A 22741-nucleotide genomic window follows, 5' to 3' on the forward strand; every position below is an offset into this window, starting at 1 on the left:
GAATTTACCCAAACGTCAGTGGTGGGGGGATGGTTAAATGACGATCCTTTCTAAAACCTACGGTGCGACTAGATTTCCTAGATACAATGTTAAGTGAGAAAAGCAATTTGCAGAATAATCTGTACTACAAGAAACCATTTGTTTAAACACATACACACCCACCCACACACACTGCAGTGGTACGTATTCCTATAAATTATGTGTGTTAACATATAGAAAAAGATCTAGAAGGATATATACCAGAGTCATGAGCATGATGGTCAACCCTAAAGAGAAATCTGGAATGTTGTGATCATCAAGAAAGACTTTAGCTTATTTGTTAATGTTTGATTTTTTTTCCAAGTAAAATGTATTTGTATATTCCTTACATAATTGAAATGTAGTAAAACAAAAATGAAAAGATCCAATGAGCTGCCTTGGGAACCAGTGGGCTACCAGTCCCTGGAGACATGCCAGCAGCTCTGCCAGGGTGGAGGGAATTAGAGGCAATTTTAACACCACAAGGTATCTAAAGGGGTGAACAACCATTCTGAACCTTGGGTGCCCCAGCAGGGAAGTCAGAGCAAAAGCCCTTACTCTCTCTACTCGCATCAAGAGTTGCTATAAGGAAGCACGGAGCATCAGACCCTGCAGAAGGGAGAGGCTGGAGTTATGGATCTTCAGTGTGACTCAAGAAGAAATGGGCCGGGCAGTCAGAGGTGCACAGGCCAGCTCTTCAGATTCCACCTTCCCCGGCCCTCTTCCCCCAGTGACTCCTGGCCCATTCAGTTTCAGCAGCCCCCAGCCCTGGCCAATTGTGACCAGCTTCAGGGATGCTTCAGGGATAAAGGCTGTGTCCTTAAAAGGACCTGACACTGGGGGTAACAGTTCAGGAAGGAAGGAGGAGGAGAAAGCGGTTATAAATGCTCACAGGGCTGACTGCCACTGATGGTGACCAGTACTAAGCCCAGGCAATGGCCCAGGCAGGACAATAAGCCCTGACCCCAAACGCAGACTGAACCTGTGAGCCCCGGCCAGACCCTGACAATATAGCAAGCAGAGGCCAATGAGGCCATTACCTCCTAGACAGCTATGTGGTCACGAGGAGAGTCAGGACATGTGGATCTAAGTCCCTGATGTCCCACAAGACCTTGACAAAGTCGCTGAACCCTGTGGGGCCTCAACTCCTTCATCTGCAAACTGGGCAAACAGTAGCTACTCCCAAGCTTGCTGCACAGATGAAATGAGACTGGGCCCACTTAGCCTCTCTGTGAACCATAGGGACTCCCACAACAGCCTCAGACACTGGGCTCCGAGAAAAGGGGGTGGCAACAATGGAACTCCAGAAGCAGCCAGACTGCTGCCAGGCCAGAAGCCCAGGACAGCCAGGAAGGAGGCCACTGCTGGGCCCAGGAGGCAGCAGGCAGAGGGGTTCTCCAGGAGGGAAGGGTCCAGGAAGAAATGAGAGTGAGTCTGAAAAGGCAGAGGAGACTTTCTCGGCCACTGTCCTGGGCCTGAGGCCAGGGTGCTCAGGGAGGGCAGGGGAGCCACTGGCAGGTTCCAGGGAGGAGTTTAGTTTCTAACTGAAACCTGGGGAGCAGACCCCTGGGAGCTGGGCCAGCGGGTCCTTGCCTCACCGGTAGCCCAGGGAACTGGGACAGGGCAGGCCACAGAACTAGGAAGGGGGCTCAAGGAGAGGGAGGGCAGAGCGCAGTCTCCGGGAGAAGCCGAGACAGGCTGCGATGAGCAAAGGGGCCAGACTGTGCCCGTGGACCCGGACCCGGACAACCTTAGAGGATTTGATTGGTAGGTCTTACTGAGAAGTGGCAGGAGCCATGCAGAGCAGGCTCAGGGTGTCTGTCCTTAGAGAAGCGGGGGCACTAAGAAGCAAGGAGGTCTCAGCAGGCCTGCACAGTGAAAGGATCGGCTTTGGGGAAGGGTGGAGCAGAAAGACGAAGCCTGAGTTAGGCTCAGCTGTCCCAGGGCTTGCTCCCCAGCTCCTGCCAGGGAGGCCCTCACTCTATGGCAAGTAGTGAAAGCAGCGTGGGACCAATCGAGTCAGACAGAGCAGACAGGGTGAGGACTCTCATTCTGAGCCTCCACACATGACCAAGGCCACTGTCAAGACTGTGGCACCTCAACAACTCCTGCCTTCCTGGCCCTGAAGCCAGAGCCTGGACAGAGAGGAATGCCTGCCCAGCCCCGTTCTGCAGGACCCCAGGCAGCTGGACTCCCTGTTGAACAGCAGCCAGACAGCCCGGCCTGCTGTTGGGGCCCAGCCTGTCTGGGAGCTGCAGGGAGGGAGGCAGGGGCTGGGCCACCCTGAACTGGGGCCCCAGAGGAGGGTGGAGGTAGGGCAGGCAGGAGAGGCGCTTCCAACAGCTCCCTCCCAGGCAGGCCCCTGCTCTCTCTCCATTGGCTTGTAGCCACATGCAGGCCCAGGCACACCTTGGTCTATTTCCAGCAGCCCCGGCACAGGGCAAGTCAGTTATTCTAGGGACAGGAGGCTGTGACAGAGTTGAAGACCAGCAACTCCCTGACACTGCACTGTCTGCTCCTTTGAGCTGGGCTGGGTTGGGACTTTAACTTTTCCTCGCTGCCTCAACCAGATGTTTGTTCCTCAGACCACAGAAGCAGGTCTTAGCACTGGCCCATCAGAAGATACATGCAGGAAGCCACTTCAGCCTGTTGCCCACTGCTCACCTCCTACACAGACCCCATGCCATCAGAGACCAGGCGCCCAGGGCCTGGGCAATGACCCAACCTCAGCTCAAACTTCAGGCCTCCCTTCTCCTGCTAGCTCTCCCTGAACACGGCTCTGGACTGTACCCCAGACTGCACCCAGCACCCATTTGACAGCCCACCAGTCCATGTTCCTGCAGCTATAGTAGGACAGGTGTGAGGACAAGAGAGTTCTGCCATGGCCAGCCCGTGACCCCAGGTGTGACCCCACTAACCAGGCCAGCCTGGAAAGGCCACGCTGCTCATACCTGAGGGCTGCCTGTCCTTCAGCCAGGACTGACTCACGCGACAAAGAGAGGCCTGTGCATCAGCAACCTGCTCCACCGAGGAACAGCCTTCTGGGAGGTTGGTGGCGGAAAGGAAGCACACACCTGGATGGCCTCTTTGGTCCTCTAAGGCAGAGGTGCCCAACACCTGGACCACGGACGGGTACTGATCCATCACCGGTTAGGAACCTGGCCGCACAGCAGGAGGCGAGTGGCAGGCAGGCTAGCGGGCATTACCGCCTGAGCTCTGCCTCCTGTCAGACCAGAGGCAGCATTAGATTATCACAGGACATGAACCCTACTGTGCACTGCACATGCGAGGGCTCTAGAGTGCACTCCTTATGAGAATCGCACGAATGCCTGATGACCCGAGGTGGAACAGTTGATGATCTGAGGTGGAAGTTTCATCCCAAAACCATCCTTCCCGACCCCGTCCATGGAAAAATTGTCGTCCACAAAATGGTCCCTTGTGCCCCAAAGGTTGGAGACCACCGCTCTAAGCCACCTACTCAGCCATGGCCACCTCAAGTCCACTGCCACCTGGACAGAGTTTCTATAGCACAAAGCGAACTACTACTCTCCCGTGCTTACAAACCACCAACAGCTCCCCAGTGCCTCTAGGGCAAAGTCTCAATTCCTCCACATGGCATTCAAGGCCCTCACGGCCTGGCCCTCACCTGCCTCTCCCCAGCCATCTCCACTGCTTCTCTAAACACCCATGACCGCTTGCCATTCCCGAGCCATCGGGTCCTTCTGTTGCCTGCCTTTGCACATACTGTTCCCAGTGCCTAAAATGCCCTTCCCTCTCCCTCCACCTGGCAAACCTCCGCTCCTCCCTCATGGTCCAGCTCATCGTCACCTCCTCTGGGAAACCTAACCAGATCCTCCCTCTCGACCTGCCAGGGCGAAATGACTTGCTCTCTTCTGCCCCATATCCATGAGCAAGCCGGGTGCTTCCTACTTTCAATCCCAAGACCCAGGCAAGAGCTGCTCAAGAAATTCGAGGTGAAGTGAATTCTTTATTTTTTAAGTTTTCCAATCTGATGCCAACAGATGCTTTTGTGAAATAAAATTAAAAATGATGTGGCAATGTCAAGTTGCCAAACAAGTTTCTCAAGGCTTCCTTTCAAAGTCTGCACGTCTCTCACCGCAGACCCGTCCCACACAGCTCAGGATGGGCAGAGATCTGCGGACCACGGTCTCCATGGCCTGGCAGAGCCACTGTGCTCCCGGTGTTCCCGGAGGAACCTGGTGCAGGGCCCATCAAGAGTCAGGTGTGTATGTCTGGATCCTAGAGCACAAGGGCCCACTCCATGAACATCTGACCCAGACAATGGATGGGAAGGTCTGAAAATGCTATAACATGGCCGGTCCTTGTGCTAGGCCTCCCCATTCCTCAAGTGGTCACATAAAGGCACAGAGAGGGGGACCTGCCCGAGCCACAGTGGCCCACATGCTATACTTTCTTTACACTGCTCATCATCTCAGGGGGAAGGAACTTGGAATCTGTAAGTTAGTTGTACAAACTCCTGCCCAGCATGGATGGCTGACCTTATCTCCCACTGCAGTCCCAGCAAGCCAGTCCCATGCTGTGGTAAAGAACTCAGACTCTGGAATCAGACAGACCTAGGTTCATATCTTGGCTCAGCCTTTCATTGCTGTGTGACCTTAGGTGAGTCACCTCACTTCTCTGGGCCTCAATGTTACCTCTGGAAACTGCACCTAATAACACTAGCATCATGGGACAGTTATGAGGGTTGAACGGAACATGCCCATCCACACTCACTGGGGCTTGGCTGTCACTGAGGTTTATAAAAGGCCCAGGATCTGGCAGCCGGAAACTCTGCCCTGGATTCTCCTTTTCTGCTCACCCTTCCCTGGAGACCCAATATCTCCTCTTTGGGGTCAAGAGAGACTGCTGGTTTCCCTGGCTGCTAAGCTTGCTGATTTCCTTTGAGGACTTCACCTCCCTGCCCTCTGCCTCCCTCAGGCTAAGGGGCTTTTCCTGCCTCCCCCTCCACACCTTCTTGGGGCACCACTGCACCCCCTCTCAAAATGCCAGCCCCCTCTGGCTGGTCTTGCTTTCTCTTGGAACACAGCTGGCCTAAAGAGGGGCACCCCTGGCCCCTGGGAAAATGTCACTCTGTTTGGGTTGGGGCAGTAAAGGGCTGTGAGGTCAGGGACAAGCCCCAGCCAACCACCTCCCGGCAGCCCCCAGAGCCCGCCTTCTCTGTACCTTGGGCCATGACGGTGCTGAGTCTGCCCTGGCTGGGTCCCAGTCAGCTGCTCCCACGAGAAGCTCACTTCCTTCTGGGGCTGAGGGTCTGGTGGGCTCCTCCCCATGCCCCTCGGCCGTCCTGGAGCCTCCCAAGCCGGCCATTTCCATCCCCTGGCATCGGGCAGCCGGATCCTTTCCTGGCCCTCACCCCTTTCCCTTGGGGAAAGTGAGAGATAGTGGGAGAAGCCACTCTGGGAAAGCTGACATTGTGGAGGCGGTTCCATATTTACTTGCTCAGTGACGTCCATACCAGCCCAGCTCAGTGCCCTAGTCAAAGTGATCCTCCTGCCTGCTGGTCCCACTCTCGCCCCCAACTCTGTCATAAGCCTGGGGGAAGGCGCCCACTGGCCACTACCCCCCTTTCTACCCCAAGCTCCTTCCAGCCGCACTGCCTGATATTCATGCAGTAGCTGGACAACCTCTCTGTTTGCAAAGCAGGGCACAGAGGCTGCAACAACGCTCTCTGGGGTCCCCATTCTGCTCTGATTCCAGAAGGACTGGGGTGCAGAGGAAGGGGTACTAGATTTGGGGTTAGAATATTAACTTGGTTACTTCCTAAACTGTATGAGCTCCAAGTCACCTCACCTCTCTGAGCCTCAGTTTTCTGAGCTGTAAAATGGGGGTTTTAAGAGCCAATCCTGCCTAGGCTAGTGATCGGGGATCGGGAGAAGGTGCAGTTGGGAGGAGCAGAGTCCTGGTTGTTCTTATGGATCAGGTGAGGTAGGGCAGACAGGACTGGAAGGGAAAGCTCCAGAAGACATTGAAGGCTCCAGAGGCCTGGGGTGCCTCACTTTGCAAGTGGATCCCCCGACCATTAGTACCAACCTCTGATCTGAGGCTGCTGCTTGGGAGCAGGATGGCCAGCAGCTATCTGCCCCCGCCACTACTCCACTTCCCCTACCCAGTATCATTTCAGTGGAGGCTCCTGGTTTGAATGTGCCTGCAACTTCTGACCTGTGAGGTTCCTGGGACGGGGAGAAGGTCTGAAACCAACACTCTATAAATCAAATCCTACTTTTATTGATTTATTATTATTTTTGAGACAGGGTCTCACTCTGTCTCCCAGGCGGAAGTACAGTGGTGCGATCTCAGCTCACCATAGCCTTGATCTCCCAGGGTCCAGTGATCCTCCCACCTCAGACTTCCAAGTTGCTGGGACTACAGACACACATCAACACGCCTGGCTAATTTTGTTCAGTTTTTGTAATACAGGGTCTCACTATGTTGTCTAGGCTGGTCTCAAACTACTGGACTCAAGCGATCCTCCCACCTCAGCCTCCCAAACTGCTGGGATTACAGGCAAGAACCACTGTGCCCAGCCCAAATCCTATTTTTGAATCACCCAAGAAACCTTCTGGGGATTATTATGTAATACAAATAGGCAACCTCAAAGGCTTCCTTTATCAGCGTGGTCTTCTTAAGAAGATTGGAAAAAATGCAATAATGGCTGTGTGATCTTGAGTTGGTCATGTAACCTCTCTGAGCCCCAAGTTTTCTCATCCATAAATGGATGCAGGAGTAACCTCACGGGGCTGTTGTTGGTGTCCTGGTGCTCCACACATGTTCCTTCCAGCTATTTACCGCCTCAGAGATAATAGCACCTTAAACTCAGTCCTGCAAACACGGAGGAAAAATATCTGCCACAAAATGTAGGGCAGGACTGATATTACTGAGTCCATTTACAGAAAGGAAACTGAGGCCCAGATAGGTTAAGTATTTGGCCTTGAACACAAGACACTGGGGCACCATGAGTGTCTGAGGCTGTGGCCAGATCACCTTTAAGTATAGATACACTCACTGTCTCGTATTCAGGCACTGCTGTCCCATCCCCAGCAAGGGGCACGAGAGGACCCCCATGCCTCCCCCATGTCCACTGGCCTCACACCCACGAGATGGCCCGAGACTGGCCCTAAGCCATTCACTGGTGTTCCTTCTCCGGAGCTGTCCATGCAGCCCTTGGAGGCCGGTAGTGGCATCGCCCCCATTCTGCAGATGAGAAAATGGGTAACTCCAAGAGGAGCAGCCTCCTGCTCAGATCTCACTGCTATCTGGTGCCAGAAGCAGGACTGAACCTGGGGCCCACGCCCTCTCCAGGGAACAGTGTGGACCCCACCAGCTGGCTCCCTGGCTCCTTCTCAGTTCCCTTTTCCTGCTAAGGGACCAGCACAAGGCACTTTGCTGGATTTTACATGCAGGTCCCCTCGCTACTCAGAAGCAGAAGTCAGGCACGCTGGGGGAAACATCTGGCCCCCAGAACTAAGCCCCAACCCATCTGCTCTGACCTTCACTGTAGAGGGCCAAGTTTCCCTACTTTTCGCTGGGAATAGTCACTCTCAGCTCTCACCTTCATCCTCCCCTACCTCAATTATTATGACAGCCTCCTATTTGGCCTCCCTGCCTCCAGTCTTATGCCCAAGCCACTGCTGCTGTTTTTCGGAACAAGGATCTGATCATCATGTTAGCTTCCTCCCCATAAAACCCTCTGAGGCTCCCTGTGCCCAACAGACAGAGTCTAAACTCCTCAACACAGCAGTCAGGACCTGTTACAGCCTAGTAAGGGCCAAGTATCTGGGTTAGGCCGGAGGGCTCAGGAATCAGGTGCCCTGAGTTTGAATTTCATCACCAACTATGAAACCGTAGGCAAGTGATGCTACCTCTCTGAGTCTCAGTTTCCTAAACTGTAGAATGGGGAAGTAACAATACCATGATCAGGGCATCGCTGTGAAGATTTAAAAAGACAAAGCAGATAAAACACTTTGAACATAGTCAGTGCTCAATTAATTCACTCATTCCACAAATATTTGAGGCTCTAGTTACTATATGGCATATACTGTTTACACAGCAGTGAACAAAAGTAACAAAAATCCCAGCTCTCTGGGAACTTGCATTATAACGATGGGAGGCAGATGGAAAACAAAATAAAAAAGTAAAACATGGGGCATGGGATAAGTGCTATGCACTAAAGAGAGAAAAAAAGCAGGAAGCAGAGAGAGGGTGTTAGGGTGGGTTGCAATTTTAAACAAGAAAGTACCCATGGCCAGGCCTGGTAGTTCACACCTGTAATCCCAACACTTTGGGAGACCGAGGCAGGTGGATCACCTGAGGTCGGGAGTTCAAGACCAGCCTCGTCAACATGGTGAGACCCCCCCTCCGCCCGGCTCTACTGAAAATACAAAAATTAGCCACGTGTGGTGGTGTGTGCGTGTAATCCCAGCTATTCGGAGGCCTGAGGCAGGAGAATCGCTTGAACCCAGGAGGCAGAGGTTGCAGTGACTGAGATTGTGCCATTGCACTCTAGCCTGCGTGACAGAGTAAGACCCTGTCTCAAATAAATAAATAAATGTGCCCATGAGAAGGTAGCATTTGAGCAGAAGTCCTGGGGGAGGCAATGGGGTAACTGGGGTAAAAGTGCCATGGAGATAACTGGGGTAAGAGTGACCTAGGGAGAGGATGCAACCAATGCCAAGGACCAGGACTAGTGTTACTCATACTGTTTTTATTCTTATTCTCTTTCCAGCCTCATCCACCTCCGTCTCCTCCCCTTACACTTACTCTCCACCCGAATAAACTACTCAAGCCTCCCCCGTCCCTTCCATGCTTCCACACTTCTGGACAAGCCACGCCCTGGACCTGAAGCCTCTCCCTTCCCGTGTTCTCCAAATACTACTCACTCTCCAAAGCTCAGCCTAAAGACCTCCTCCTCAGGGAAGCTTTCCCTGACTTACAGTCAGTGGTTGCCCCCTTTGCATCCTTCTGCTGTAAGCTACAACTGCCTGGCTATTTGCCCATCTCCCAGGCTGATCTGTGAGCTCTGGAAGGGCAAGGACCAACTTGCACAGGGCACCCCCTAGGCCCAGCACAGTGCTTGGCACATGCCCTAACCACCTGGTCAATGAATGAAGGACCGAATGATACCCAGACTGCGGTCCAGGCCTCCCCACTTACAGAGCCACAGTCTGGGGACACCACCAGCAATGTGGCTGCATTAAGGGAACATTGGCCTTTTCAACACAGATACAAATCTGCAATAGGAAACAGGCTTTTAAAAAAACAACAGCACAATTTTCTTTTTTCTTTCTGCACGGCTTGTTTTTCCAGCACCGCTCCAGGGTCAGCTGTCGGGAAGCTCTTCCCAGGCCTCACTCGGAGAACATGGGGCTCTGTGGCCTCCAAGGAGTCTCAGCCTCCAGCAGGAGGTGGAGATGCACCAGGCAGTTTTAGATGAGCCCTGGCACCAGGGCCACCAGTCACCTCTGAGCCAAGAACCCCATGCTCAAACCCCGATGTTAGGTAGGTGTCACCCCACTGGAGGCCTGCTCTCCCATGAGGGCTTTATAACCCCACATGATGCTTCCAAAGGGGCTTGGGGTTCTCTGCCCTTACTCCAAGAAGGCATACCAAGGAGATGGCCTCAGACTGCCATGGTTCTAATCCTGGCCACACCATTAACCCTGGGTCCCTTACCTCATCTTTCGAAGTCATAGTCTCTCAATCTGTGAAACAGAAATAACATCTACCTTGTGGAGCTGTTTTCAGGTATGTGACATGCTTAGAACCACAGCTGGCACACAATAAACCCTCAAAAAACATTAGCTGCTATCATTATCATCAACTTCTTCTTCCTCTTCATCTTCCCCAGATCTCCGGTTCTGCAGCCCCTTCACTGAATCATATACTGTCTAGACCAGTAGGGACCTCAAAGCAATGTTGAATCTCATCCTCTGACTTTCCTGGAATATCCTCTGCTATATCGCTGGCACACAGTCCCCCTGGGCCATGGACACCAGTAAGGATGGGGAACGTATCATCTGTACTCTACAAGCCAGTCATTTTGCCAGCTATGCCTGACACCTCTTTCCAGCTGGACCCACCAGCCCGAAGCTCAGGGAAGTGGCATTCCCTCATCCTGTCCCCAGCCCCCAGCACACAGTGGGCCCTCTGTCCACGCTCAAGGATTCAGCAGAAGGTGTTTGGTGAGCAACTCTCAAGTGCAAACATAACAGCACATTCAAAGCAACCCTGGCAGAGCTTACAGTCTGATGGAAGAGCAAGGCTGCAACCAAATCATTACACCAATAAATGGAAAATTGCTATGGATGTGAGTGCTCCAAAAGAGAGGCAGGTGGGCCAAGAAAGCTATAAAGAAGGGAGTTTGGCCTAATGAGGCAGGGCTTCCCTGAAGAGGGGATGTGAAGATGGAGGAGGAAGGATGAGGAGGCCTCATTGGGAGAAGGGGTGGAATGCAAGGTCAGGGCAGAAGGAACAGTATGAGGAAGCCCCATGTTAGGCAGAACATGACAAATGGGAGGGACAAAAGAGACTGGAGGGCAGCTCCCTGCAGAGACTGGAGGGCAGCTGGATTTCTGTCATTCTCCTCACAGCAGTGGGAGTCCCTGAAGGTCTTTCAGGCAGGGGTTTATATGCTCAGATATGCATGTCAAAAAGATCAGCTTAGCTGCTTTCAAGTCAGGGTCCTCCCTCTGTGCATTAACTGCACGTGCACTACTTGTCTCTCTGCTTAAAATGCCTCTCTAGTCCCTGTATCGGTCAGCACAGGCTAAGTTATGCTGCAGTAACAAACACCCCCAACAGCTCAGCGGTTTTAAACAACAAACGTTTAGTTATCACTCATGTTGCATGTCCATGGGTCACCAAGGGCTTCACACGCGGAGTGACGCAGGGACTCAGGCTGGTAACAGCCACCACCATCCCGCCTTACTATCAGTTGCCATGCCACAGGGAGAGTGCACTGTGGAGGGTCTCACACCAGCAATTAAATGCTGTGGCCCAGAAGTGACGTCTATCACTGTCATTTATAACTCACCAGCCAGTCATGGGGCCCCCACCAAGTGTAGGCAGAGCTCCAGTCAACCTACTGTGGAACTAGAAGAACCGGAAATAGTAAGAGGAAAGCATTAAGGACAACCAGACACTCCCATCCCACTGTGCCCTTCGCTAACCTTAATTCATTAGACGGCAACGTCTCTAGGATTTGAGGAGGAAAGACCAGCCTGTGTAGGAGAGATCGGGGTATGGAGTTCAGAGAGATCTAGGAGAGGATAGGAGATGAGGTCAAGGGCAGAGGCCAGATCACTCAGAAGCTTTCAGGTCACTGCACCAATTTGGTTCTTTATCCCCAACACACTGGAAAGACTTCTAGGTGTTTGAAGCAGGAAGTGGGATGCCTGACATGACCCTATTTGGAATGGATCACTCTGACTGCCATGAGGGGGAGGCTGCAGATGGACATTAGGAGGCTCTTGCTGTTGTCCTGGGGAGAGACAGCGATGGCTTGACTACAACACTGGGGAAGAGGGGGTGGAAAGAAGTGGATGGGTTCATTTGAGAGGATAAAATTATCTGGGTGTGGAGATGGAGTAGATTGGGGTGACAAAGACAGAGACACCAAGGCTTCTGCCTTAAAGAGTAGTGGGACAGTGTGCTCTTGGCCAAGATCAGAGCCGTAGAGGAGGTTAGAGAGGAAGATTATGGACAGCTTTGGCCCCTGTGTGTTTGTCACGCCTATGAGACAGCCAAGAGAGCAGGCCAAGAAGGCAGCTGAATCCACAGGCAGGACTCCCGACTCCTAGCCCAGTGCTCTTTACTTCATACTTGCCAATAACCTGGAACCAGGGAAACTCCCTGTAAGTCCAGGAGAGGACAAATCCAAATAGGAGAAATCCTGCTTGACACCAAGGAGAAGAAATGGATGGAACACATCAACCCAAGAAGTCTAGATGACAGAACTGTAACTCAGGTCAAATGAGTCTGTAAGTGCAGAGGTGATGGCTATCATGACCAATCTAGGACAAGTGAGGGGTGTCCCTCATCTTTGAGAACATCACCAGGAAAGGAAACGAGATCCTGCCACCAGCTGTTCCTTGGAGGCCCTGTCAGTTTGAGACTGGATGGACCACGATGGGGCCTGTAGGGTCTATTCTGATATTCCCAGGACAGTACCTTCTGCCATGATTCTGGGGGAGTGTTTAAGAACACGTCTTAAACAGTATGCCAGGCCCTGGAATAGGCATTTCATCATTGCTATCTCATTTAATTTCACAACTGCCTTGTCAGGCAGGTTTTGTTGGACTCATGTTAGGGATGGAGACACAAGGCTCAGAAAGGCCAAAGACAACAATGTGAAGTCCAAAGTCAGACAGCGACTATGAGGAGGAGGTAGAATTCAAAGAGAGACACCCTTTCCATTAAACTGAATACAGCAAGAGGTCTGGGCTCTATTCCCAGAAGGGGAGGTTTCTACATGTGCCCTACAGAACTCTGCTTGTCCACCTTTCAGAGGGTCGGCGGGCAAAGACTGTGCCCTGCTCCCCAACCATGACCACACCTCCAACAATGACCCTAGGAAAGCCCCAACCTCCCTTCCTCCCAAGAGGAAATGTGGGCGAGGATCAGCTTGGGTGCTACAGGCATCAACGCTCCACGGAAAATTCTTCTGTCCCCAAACCCCCAAAGTTTATAGGGTTTCCAGGTACCAAGAGCAATCTCTCATGATCGCCTCCTGGCCCCACGCACAAAGGGCTGGGTGTGCTTCCTTACAGCCACTCTAAATTATGCAGCACGGCCTTTCTCCACACGAAGCAAACGTCTAGGAAAGAGGAGAGGTTTCACATTTTTCTCCCCTAAATCCCAGCCCAGCCTGGGGGGTTCTAAGCCCCCATCTCCCAACCTGGCTCTAGACACACACCAGCAACTTTTCAACAGCATCGCCCAAGACATTGATACTCTCTTTGCAGCGACTCGCCTAGGGCACGGTGGCCTTGACCGGAGAGAGGTCATTGGCCGCTAAGTTTCTGCAGTTTCTGCATAGAAGAGTACCTTGGGGACTGCGAGTGGGGGTGGAGGCTACGCTCCGGAGAGGTTTCCCGAAGAGTCTACACCGCAACTAACACTTAAAACGCATTCCAGAAACGCCCTCTGGCTTGGCCACGCTTCGCGGGCAATCGCGAAACTTGATAGAGAAGGCTTCGTCGCATCTCAAAGGATGCCTCCCACCTTTATCCCCGAGCCCCCCGCAACAGCCCCCGGCGCGGGACCGAGGGCGTCCACGAGAACTAGGCCGGCTGCCGCGGCGAGCCCTCTGGCGTCCGCGCCCCGCCCCGCCCGTGTCACCGCGTTCTCATTCCGAACGCTCAGCCCGGGCCGCCACTCCCATTGGTCGGCGGCCACGTCCGTCAGCGGGCGCGCCGCTCGCGGAGAGAAAAGGCTACATTGTAACAAGGCGAGGAGCGAGCGAGCTGGGAGGAAGGAGGCGGAGGGCGGCCCCCGGCTCCCGCGGCGGCGGCGGCGGCGGCGGCAGCTACCTGCAGAGGGTTCACCCACCTCGCGGCCCCGGCGGGCCGCCCCCCACCCCGCGCCCGCGCCGCCCGGACCTCCGCCCCGCGCCCACGCCGAGCCCCCCGGCCGCCCGCGACCCAGCCGCCGCTCCCGGCCCCCGCACCGGCGGCCCCCGCGCGCTGGCAAACTGCCGAGCGCTCTCCGAAGCCATTTTCAATGGCCACATTGGCTACCGGGGCTGACTCACCTTCCCGGGAATGCTGCGGCAGCCGCGGGGCCCGGGCGGCGCGGGCGGCCCGGCGGGCGGCTCGGCGGAGGCGGCGCGGCCCCGGCTGGCGGCCCCCGCGGCGGGAGCGGCCGCGCTGCGGGCGCGCTGGTCCCCGGCGAGGCAAAGTTTCAGCGCCAGCCTCGGCGCGGCGGCGGCGGCGACTCGCTGCTGCTCTCCTCCCCTGCTTTGACCACCATCTTATTAGTACAGGAAATGACATGGAAAACGGAAGAAAGCGGCGTTTGGGGCAGACGCGGACCCCCCAATTCAGGGGCCGGAGCCGGGACTCACCAGCCGCATCCCGACCCGGCCCCGGAGAAAACTCCCGGGGCCTCTTCGGCCCGCGCCCTGCCCGGAGGGGGGAACCTGGCTCCCCAAACCCAAAGGGAGAGGGAGCGTTTTATAATCCAGCCCGTGGAGAAATCGAGAAAAAAATGATGAAAAAAAGAAAAGGTTAAGAGAGAACTTTCGAACTGGGATACTTTTCTGGGGTCGGAAGTAAAAGTTCTCAAATTTTAAAAAAGTCATTGCGAGGGGGGCTCCCTGGCTCTCACGGTCCTGTGGCTGTCCATTTGGAACCAAATAGTCGGGGGGAGTCCACGCGTTTGGATTTTTAACCCTTTCAGGGCTCCGCGGCTGGCCCCCTCCCGGTCCCATTTAACCCTTTGAATGCTCAGCAGTTTGGAGATACAAACTGAAGTTGCAAAACGCAGGCGTCCCGCGAAGGCTGAGGGTGAGGGGTTTGGGGTTCGTTAAAAATATTAACTCTTTACCTGGGGTTGCGGTTTTGAAGTCGCGAATAGCACATGTTCTTCAAATCAAAATATATTACAGAGGGAGAGAGATTCTGAGAACTGGAGGGGCTGGTCCCTGGCTGGCTTGGAAAAGATGTTTAAGCGGCATTCACTTGCTCGATTCCTCAGTTTCTCCATCTGTGAAATGGGATTCGACATCGCAGAGAGAGGGGGGAGAGGGAAAGACGGGGCCGGGGATGGAATTGTCAGAGGGCTTGAGTGCTCGACTTGCTTTCCTGGGCGCCTGGAAAACTGACAGGTTGTGAGGGGGCTGGAAGTCTTGAAGGAGGGCAAGGGACACTGCGGGGTGGCGTAACCAGGACAACCATTCCCCAATCAACCCCTTTCTCGTGGCGTCCTCTATAAGTGCTGTGGTCCAATGGCGACATCTCTGCTACCAAGGGAGGATGCGCTGTGCAGGCTCCAAAATTGGGGCCATAAACCCCACTTGGTGATTCCCAGGAAGGCGCCTGGGCGAGGCGCTGTCCAATGAAAGGCGGTCCTTCCCCCCAAACATCAACGAAGCCCTGCAAGAGTTGCCGAGACGGCCCCCAGAGCGTACTACCCCTGGGAAGCCTCCTCCCAAGGCGGATGGAGTTCCCTGTCAACTCTGCTGCTGGCGATTCCCAAATGGGCGTTCATGGTCAGACCGCTGGGCGTGCTCACGGCTTTTGGAATCTGGATGTGGAGCTGGAGGCGGTGGGGCTGATGGAGCACTGTAGGTACCACATCATATGTTTCCCTTGACTGGCGTCACAAACACAACTTCTTGGAATCTCATGCCTGTTGCTGGCTGTGTTATCTGGAGCAAGTGTGTTTCACCTCTCTGAGCCTTTATTTCTTGCATCTGCAAAGTGGTGTACAGTAGTAGCCACGTTCCTGGCTCTGAGTAAGGAGTCATGAGAGTATATGTAAAGGGCCCACCACCCAGCTACTCACAGTAGATGCTCAAGAGACAGGAACAACCCTATCATTATATGAAGTTCAATGCAACTGTAAGTTTCCTGAGTATCTCTCTGCTTGGTGCCAGGCAGAGTGTCGGATACTGGGGGATGGGGGGTGGGGGGAGGGGTTCCACGATTAGAATGACAAGATCCTTCAAGGAGGTCTTGGTCTGCCCAAGAGATGAAGGCATTCGCAGATAACTTCAATTAATTCAGAACTGAATGCACCTCCAGTGGCACTGAGCATTGTTTTGGATGTCAAGTGCCCGGCCAGGGGAAAGGGCACTGAGGAGGGAGCCATTTGTTGTTCCTTTTGAGGAGAAAGGTTCACCAAGGAAGTGATGTCAGAGGCAGGCCTGGAATTTCCACCAATGGTAGGATGGCATTGCCAGGAAGGCAAAGAGCAGAAGCAAAGACCTCGAGGCGTCAACGCGCCCAGGATGTTGGACATATGTCTTGCAGTGACTGGGGTAGAGGGTGAGGCAGAGATACCGGAGATGAGGGCAAAAAGAGAAGCAGATAAAGGAGGGGTGTGGTCCCAGCCTCCCGAGAGCAAAAAGATCATTAAGAGAATGAGCTGGCAAGTTGGAAGTGAGGTAAGGAGGGAATGTCTTGTGGCATTGGTTTTCTATTTAAATCTCCCCATCCATTTCTAGTCTGGCGTCCTTTGCCAGGAAGCCGTAGGTCCTCAGCTGCATCTGTAGAGTGCAACTGGGTCCTCAGGCATTGCAGGCTGCTGAGTCAGCGCTTCAGGCGTCACACTGGGATTTGCCCAGGGGCTGTGGGGAACAGAGAGATGCGGTGTGATCCGGAGACCTAGGTCTGAGTCCCAGCCTGCCGCCTGAAACATTTGACTTGTCCTCTCTGGGGGCCAGTATTTTCCTACATGGCATGAGGAGTTGGGACCAGGGCTTCTATATTCTGCCCTCGAGAAGCTGCCCCTGTAGCTACACAGTGAAAGCCAAGGCACAGGAAGGAATCTGAAACAAGGCTGGGGGAATTGGTGGAAACATCTCAGAAGGTAAGCCCCAGGCAGTTGGAGGGTTGACACACGTGCTCTGGGTCAATGTGGGCAGAAAGTGGTCCCAGACCCTGAATGTGATCACCACAGACAAGCAGTCTAGACAAAGACGTCTTGTGAGACTGTGCCTCTGTGGGCTGAGTTGGGCCTGAAACTCAGAAGTAGGGATGAGATGAGAGCTCCACTGACATTTCCTGAGAACTTAAGGGAAAGGGAAGGAGAAGAGGATTGAAGTGAATAGGGCATATGGCACACACCTTCTCGGTTATTACCATCTAGCCTCTCAATAATCCAGGATGGGTGTCATCATCACCATTTTTTGCAGACAGAGAAACCATGTTCAGAGAGGTTAAGAGACTTGCCCAAGGTCACACAGCTAGTTTGAGGCAGGGCGAGATTCAAACCTAGGTCTGCCTGACTCCATGCTCAGTGTCATCTGCTCTTGGTCATTTCTGGTTCATTGTCCTTTTCCATAATGCAGCTTTTCAGTCTAATGGGTGGTGAAATATTTCCTTAATTTCTCCCTTGAGCATATCTCACAAAAAGGAGCTGACCAGAACTTTGTGATTCAAGGCCAGATACATTATGACCTCTTCTTGCAAAAAATGTGCTAACAATCCCAGTCACCTCCAGGTCCCTGTGAAGGCTACTGAAATGCTCTAAATGAATAGAGTTCACCTCTTTAAAAGGAAAAGTCCACCTGAGGGCTTCCCTCCACCCTCTACTAATAATAATGACACCAAGCAAAACATACTTCCTGTTAGCTCCAAGGTAAATGTCCCCTGGATCCTAGAAGGAAAGGTCACTAGGGATTCACTTCCACATTTGTTGTAAAACCAGGACTTTTTTATTGCACATATAACCTTTCCTAAAACCACAAGGGCAAAATTTCAATCAGGATTTAGTGCCCAGAAAAAACTAAAACTGGAACGCACTGCATCTTCCCCAAGGAACTGGCAAGCATCTTCCTTGCTAATAAGAAGAGCTCCGTAACTGATCAGTCTTCCCTTCTTGCACAGGTTGCCAGGAAGCTCAGAGCCAAATTCCACCTTCTAACAGCTTTGGCAGTTGCATCCTTCTTATTACTGCTTTACTGTTTCTAATCCTACTGTCTCAGCCTTGTTTTCTCTGCCTTTTATTAAAGATGTTCCCCTTTTTAATGGTAAGAGATAAATGCTTTAAATAAATCCACATTTGGAAGAGCTGCTGAAGGGACCTGGATTCCACAGGCCTTATGTTAAGCCAGGCACAGTTCTGTTCTGGTCTTGTCCATTCGCCCAACAGCTGAGGGATCCGTCTCTTGGAAAGAAGGAGGGACTGGCTTAAGACCAAGGAATTGCTCATCTAGCTGCTGACAGTGGCTAAGATCAAAATGCCGTGGGTCAGATCATTGTTGCCATTTTTTGCTCTACTGACAAGCAGCTTGCCTTGTTCCTGCCAGCTCCCTGGGAGGCCCAAACCACTATCCCCTATCTGTGCTCCAGAAAATCTCCCCCATTAGTCCCTCCTATTGAGGCATGGAAAGGTGGGGAGGTATGGGAATAGTGGCATGGGAGTGAGGGAGCAGCCCTAGATCATGAGGACAGGGAAGGCATCTCTGAGGAGGTGGCATTTCGGTGGGGGTCTTGCTAGATACAAAGGAGCCAGCCCCACTGAGAGTTGAGTAGCAGAATTTCTGGGCAGGGGACACAGCTAGTGCAAAGGCCCTGAGCAGGATGGAATTGGCTTGTTCTATGAAGTGGTAGAAGACTAGTGTGCCCGGGGTGCAGTGTGGCAAGAAGGACAAGAAGCAGATGTGGGGAGAAGTGGGTGGGATCTCCGCCAGCCTTTTCCAGTTTGGATTTCTTTGAAGTGCAGTGAAAGCCACTGGTTATTTTAAAGCTGGAGAGACCCAGAACTTGATTTGTTTTCATGAGATCACCTTGGTTGCCATCTGGATGATAAACATTTACTGAGTCCCAGTGAGTTTGTAGGCATGCTCATAAACCATCTCATTGAATTATCCCTGAATTCTAGATGACATTGAAGCAAACATGTCTCTTTTTTCTGGCTCCCCAGCATCTGATTCCCCTTCCAGTGGCTGGAGAGCATCCCACCTTCTGACCCTTGGGGAGAAGCAGAGTGTGCCCTTTCCCTGCCCACTGGATACGCTGAAACAACGAAAACTCCCTTCCCCGGCCTCCCTGCAGGTAAGGCACTGGTCCATGACCCAGGCTCAGTCAATCAGATGCATCTTCCTGACTTTGAATTGGGAGCATGGACCATGGACAATCCTTTCAGGCATGGGTGGGGCACAGTGCAGTCAGTTCTCAGGGGCAGTAATGTCAGTAGCTGGGTCCAACAGAGCTATGGGCTAGGGCTGGTGGTGCAGGCTTTGGCACCTGTTGGTCAGATTGGGGAGCAGTGTCTTTACCACATCAGGTCTCTAGCATGATCTTGGCTGTGGCTCTGGCTGTGTGCACCCCACACCTGCTTCTCCAGCTTCCAGAGGATCATGAGCTACCTGAAATCCTTTCACTGTGTTCCTTTTCAATTTACAAGTTGTCTATTGCTGTGTAATCAATAGCCCGAAACTTAACAGCTGAAGACAGTAAACATTTATTATCACACAGTTTCTGACAGGCCAGGAAAGCCACAGCCCTTTATAAACTAATCTCAGAAGTGACATGCCATCACTACTGCCATATTCTGTGGTCACACAGACCAACCCTGGTATAGTGTGGGAGGGGACTACACGAGGGTGCAGCCACCAGGAGTAGGGATCCTTGGTGGTCACCTTGGAGACTGGTGACCAAAATCAGCCAGAGCAATTTCTGTTGTTTGCAACATTAAAACCAAGGCATTATGGAGCTTGTAGATGATCATGCAGTTATTCATCAAAATTTCTTAACAGTGTGTCTAACCAGGGGAATAGGCAAAGGAAACCCCCAGATATCATCTGAGAGCCAGCGGTAGAGCTTGCCTTGTAGACAGGACCTTGGCAGACTGGTAAAATCAAAGAGGTTGAAATCATTGATTGGAGTACAAGTTGTGGAGTACTCTTTACAAACTTGAGACTCTGGGCAACTCTCTCCATTTTGGAAGACCTTGGTGGTGGTGAGTATTGGAATTGATGGTTTCTACAGCACTCTCTCAGTCTCCTTGTCTGTAAATAGGGCTGGGAATATTGGATTCAATCATCATTCAAGAGATGAAGTATGTTCTCAGTCTTGCAGAGGGATGCTAGAGAAAGGAATAGGGACTGGGGCATTAGAGAGGCCCCTTTTTGTCCCAGGAGACTCCAGGATGACTCTTGAATGCCACACACTCCTAAACCTGAGAGATCCTCATGCAGATTGGCGAACGGCTTTAGGACTGCTGGGTGGAGCCACAGTGAGACAGATAAGCTCCAGGAAAATAAGAACTGCCAAAACAATGGAACTACCCAACAAAAAAAGGGGCTGCCACTGCAAGTGGTGGGTTTCTTGTTACTGGAGGTGTATAAGCCAAGGTTGGGGGCTCTTCTGAAGATAATTTATGCCCAGGTAGATGTTATGTTTAATGATCTCCAAAGTCCCACCATAAGGGAATATTCTTCATTCCAGAAATGGTGCAGCCACATTGCTGGTGGAGAGCACTGTCATGAAAGAATAGAGCTCTGGGCCAGGAACCAAGAGATGTGGGTTCTAGTCCCACCCCTGTTATTTGACTCCTGGGGAACTAGAGTCAGATCTTGTATCTGCTCAGAGCCTCAGTGGTTTTTTCTCAATTTGTAAAATGAGGGACCAGTTTCCGCATGTCAATCCATACAGCCACGCTTGTCAGAGAACATTTCCCTCGTCCTTGAGAAGATGAAAACCATAAAGCAATGTAGCATTATTTTCAGAAAGCTAAAGCTATTCAATTTAAAGGACGATCTTCATTTTGAATGAAATATTTCCTACTATTTTTGTTGTTCAAATGTCCTTTTTCTTTTATGCAAGGGTGATAATAGCATGTGTAGAAGATGGAAGTGGTGTTACTGTTTTTCTGAGGGACCCTACTTGGCAAAATGAAAGGTTGACAAACCTATAGTAGTTCCTCCAGTTATGAAAGTAAGAAATACAGGAATCACTGGGCTTAAAGATTCCAAATAATCTTTAACATTGTTTCTCTCTCCCTCAACTCATCCCTCCATATCTAAAGCACTGATTGACACATCAGACACTAGAGCCACTAAGATGAGTGAGACACCTACAGTCCCTTCCTCTGTGAAGCTCAGAGTATCCCAAGGAAGACCAACATATAGGCACATAAACAAATGGATATTTAGGTTGGGTCACATTTTTTATCATAAAAATGTGGCAGTACACATCCTTAGTTGTATCTTTTGTTTGCTTCTCTGGTTATTCCCTTAAGATAAGTTCCCAAAGTGAAATTTCAGGGTCAACAATATGCCCTGCTTGACATCCTAAAATCCTTTTTTCTTTTTTGTTTTCTTTTCTTTCTTTTTTTTTTTTTTTTTTTTGAGATGGAGTCTCACCCTTTTGCCCAGGCTGGAGTGCAGTGGTGCAATCTCTGCTCACTGCAACCTCCACCTCCTGGGTTCAAACGATTCTCCTGCCTCAGCCTCCCAAGTAGCTGGGATTACAGGCATGTGCCACCATGCCCAGCTGATTTTTGTATTTTTAGTGGAGATGGGGTTTCACAATCTCCAGTTGGCCAGGCTGGTCTTGAACTCCTGACCTCGTGATCCGTCTGCTTCTGCCTCCCAAAGTGCTGAGATTACAGGCGTGAGCCACTGCTCCCGGCCCCATCCTAAAACATTTTGCCCAGTTGTCCTCCAAAGTGATTGTGCCCGTGTCAGTTCTCATTGATTTTGTACGAGCCTGCTTGTTTCCCTGACACCCTTATGCTGAAAACCATCAATCTGCTTAATCTTCAGTGGTTTGCTATGCAACTGATGTATCTCATTGTTGTTTCAAATTATATGACACCACTAGCAACATGAGCTTATTTTAATATGTTTACTCATCTTTCATGCTTCTTTTGCAAATTGCTTGATTATGTCCTTTGTCCATTTAAAATTGGAGTCCTTGTTTTTCTTATTGATTTAGAAATGTAGTTTACATATTAAGGATAACAAAACACTTTGTTTGAAATATGTAATGCAGTTTTTTCAATGCAAGCAATTTTTATAACTTTATTTCTGATGTCTTTTGCTGTATGGAAATTTAGATGTTTTCTGTTTTTCCTTTTAGTTTTGTGAACATGGTTAGACAGGACTACTTCTTCAGTAAATTGTAAAAAAAAAATCTTAGATTTTCTTCTAGTTGCTCTTTTTGTTTGTTTGTTTAAATATCTGATATTTAAACATATCCAGATATTTGTTAAATATCTGGAATTTACTTTGGTGCAGAGTATAGCATAGGGATGTGACTTTATGTTTTCCTTAGTGGAGAGTTGCCCTAACACCAATTATAGAATAATCCATCTATTCCTTGTTCTTTTGTAGTGCCATCTGTATCATGCACTAAATTTATTTATTTTTGAGACAGAGTCGCTCTGTCACCCAGGCCGGAGTTTAGTGGCAATGGTCATGGCTCCCTGCAGCCTCAACTTCTTAGGCTCAAGCGATCCTTCCACCTCAGTCTCCTGAGTAGCTGGGACTACAGGCACATACCACCATGCCTGTCTAATTTCTAAAAGTATTTTGTAGAGATGGGGTCTCACTATGTTCCCCAGGCTGGTCTTGCACTCCTGAGTGTAAGTGATCCTTCCTCCTCAGCTGCCCAAGGTACTAGGATTATAGGCGGGAGCTACACCAGCCTCCTTCCATTATTTTGAATGAATGCAATGTTTTCTCTTCTCTAAGAATATCTTTTTTTCCTTCTGTTCTCTGTATTACCTGCTTCTTCAAGTTTTCCCCCCTGCCACCCCCGTTCACTGGGCTCCCTTTCAGGCAGTGGCTTTCTTCAAATGTCTGGTGATCCTTGGCTGCCTTTTCATTCTTAAGAGCAAGTTGCTCAACAAGCTTGGTACACTCAGGCAGGTGGGATTCACAGACTGAATGCTTTACTGGAGGGTGAAGCTGTGTTTTTCCTGTGTGGTGTAGGTCTTCCCTTCTTTTACAAAGAATGACCCTCCACTTTCTCACCAGTGGGTGTGTGTGTGTGTGTGGGCAGACGGCGGACAC

At 51.4% G+C, this 22741-nt stretch overlaps 1 protein-coding gene across 8 annotated transcripts in view; it reads right to left on the reverse strand.

Moving 5' to 3' along the window:
* Positions 1-14879, reverse strand: part of PRDM11 (PR/SET domain 11) — an 81932-nt gene extending 67053 nt beyond the window's left edge. For 4 of the 8 annotated variants that reach the window (XM_065528271.2, XM_065528266.2, XM_074013854.1 and 1 more), the window contains exon 1: positions 5224-5433. In XM_065528271.2, the coding sequence (XP_065384343.1) occupies positions 5224-5373 (150 nt within the window). In that variant the 5' untranslated portion in view covers positions 5374-5433. Of the gene's footprint in view, positions 1-5223; positions 5434-13807; positions 14047-14601 lie in introns of those variants that run through there. The other 4 variants (XM_065528268.2, XM_074013855.1, XM_045371705.3 and 1 more) reach the window with 3 other exon arrangements.
* Between the last annotated feature and the right edge of the window lie 7862 nt (positions 14880-22741).

The sequence above is a fragment of the Macaca fascicularis genome, chromosome 14 (assembly GCF_037993035.2).
Source record: "Macaca fascicularis isolate 582-1 chromosome 14, T2T-MFA8v1.1".
Lineage (NCBI taxonomy): Eukaryota > Metazoa > Chordata > Mammalia > Primates > Cercopithecidae > Macaca > Macaca fascicularis.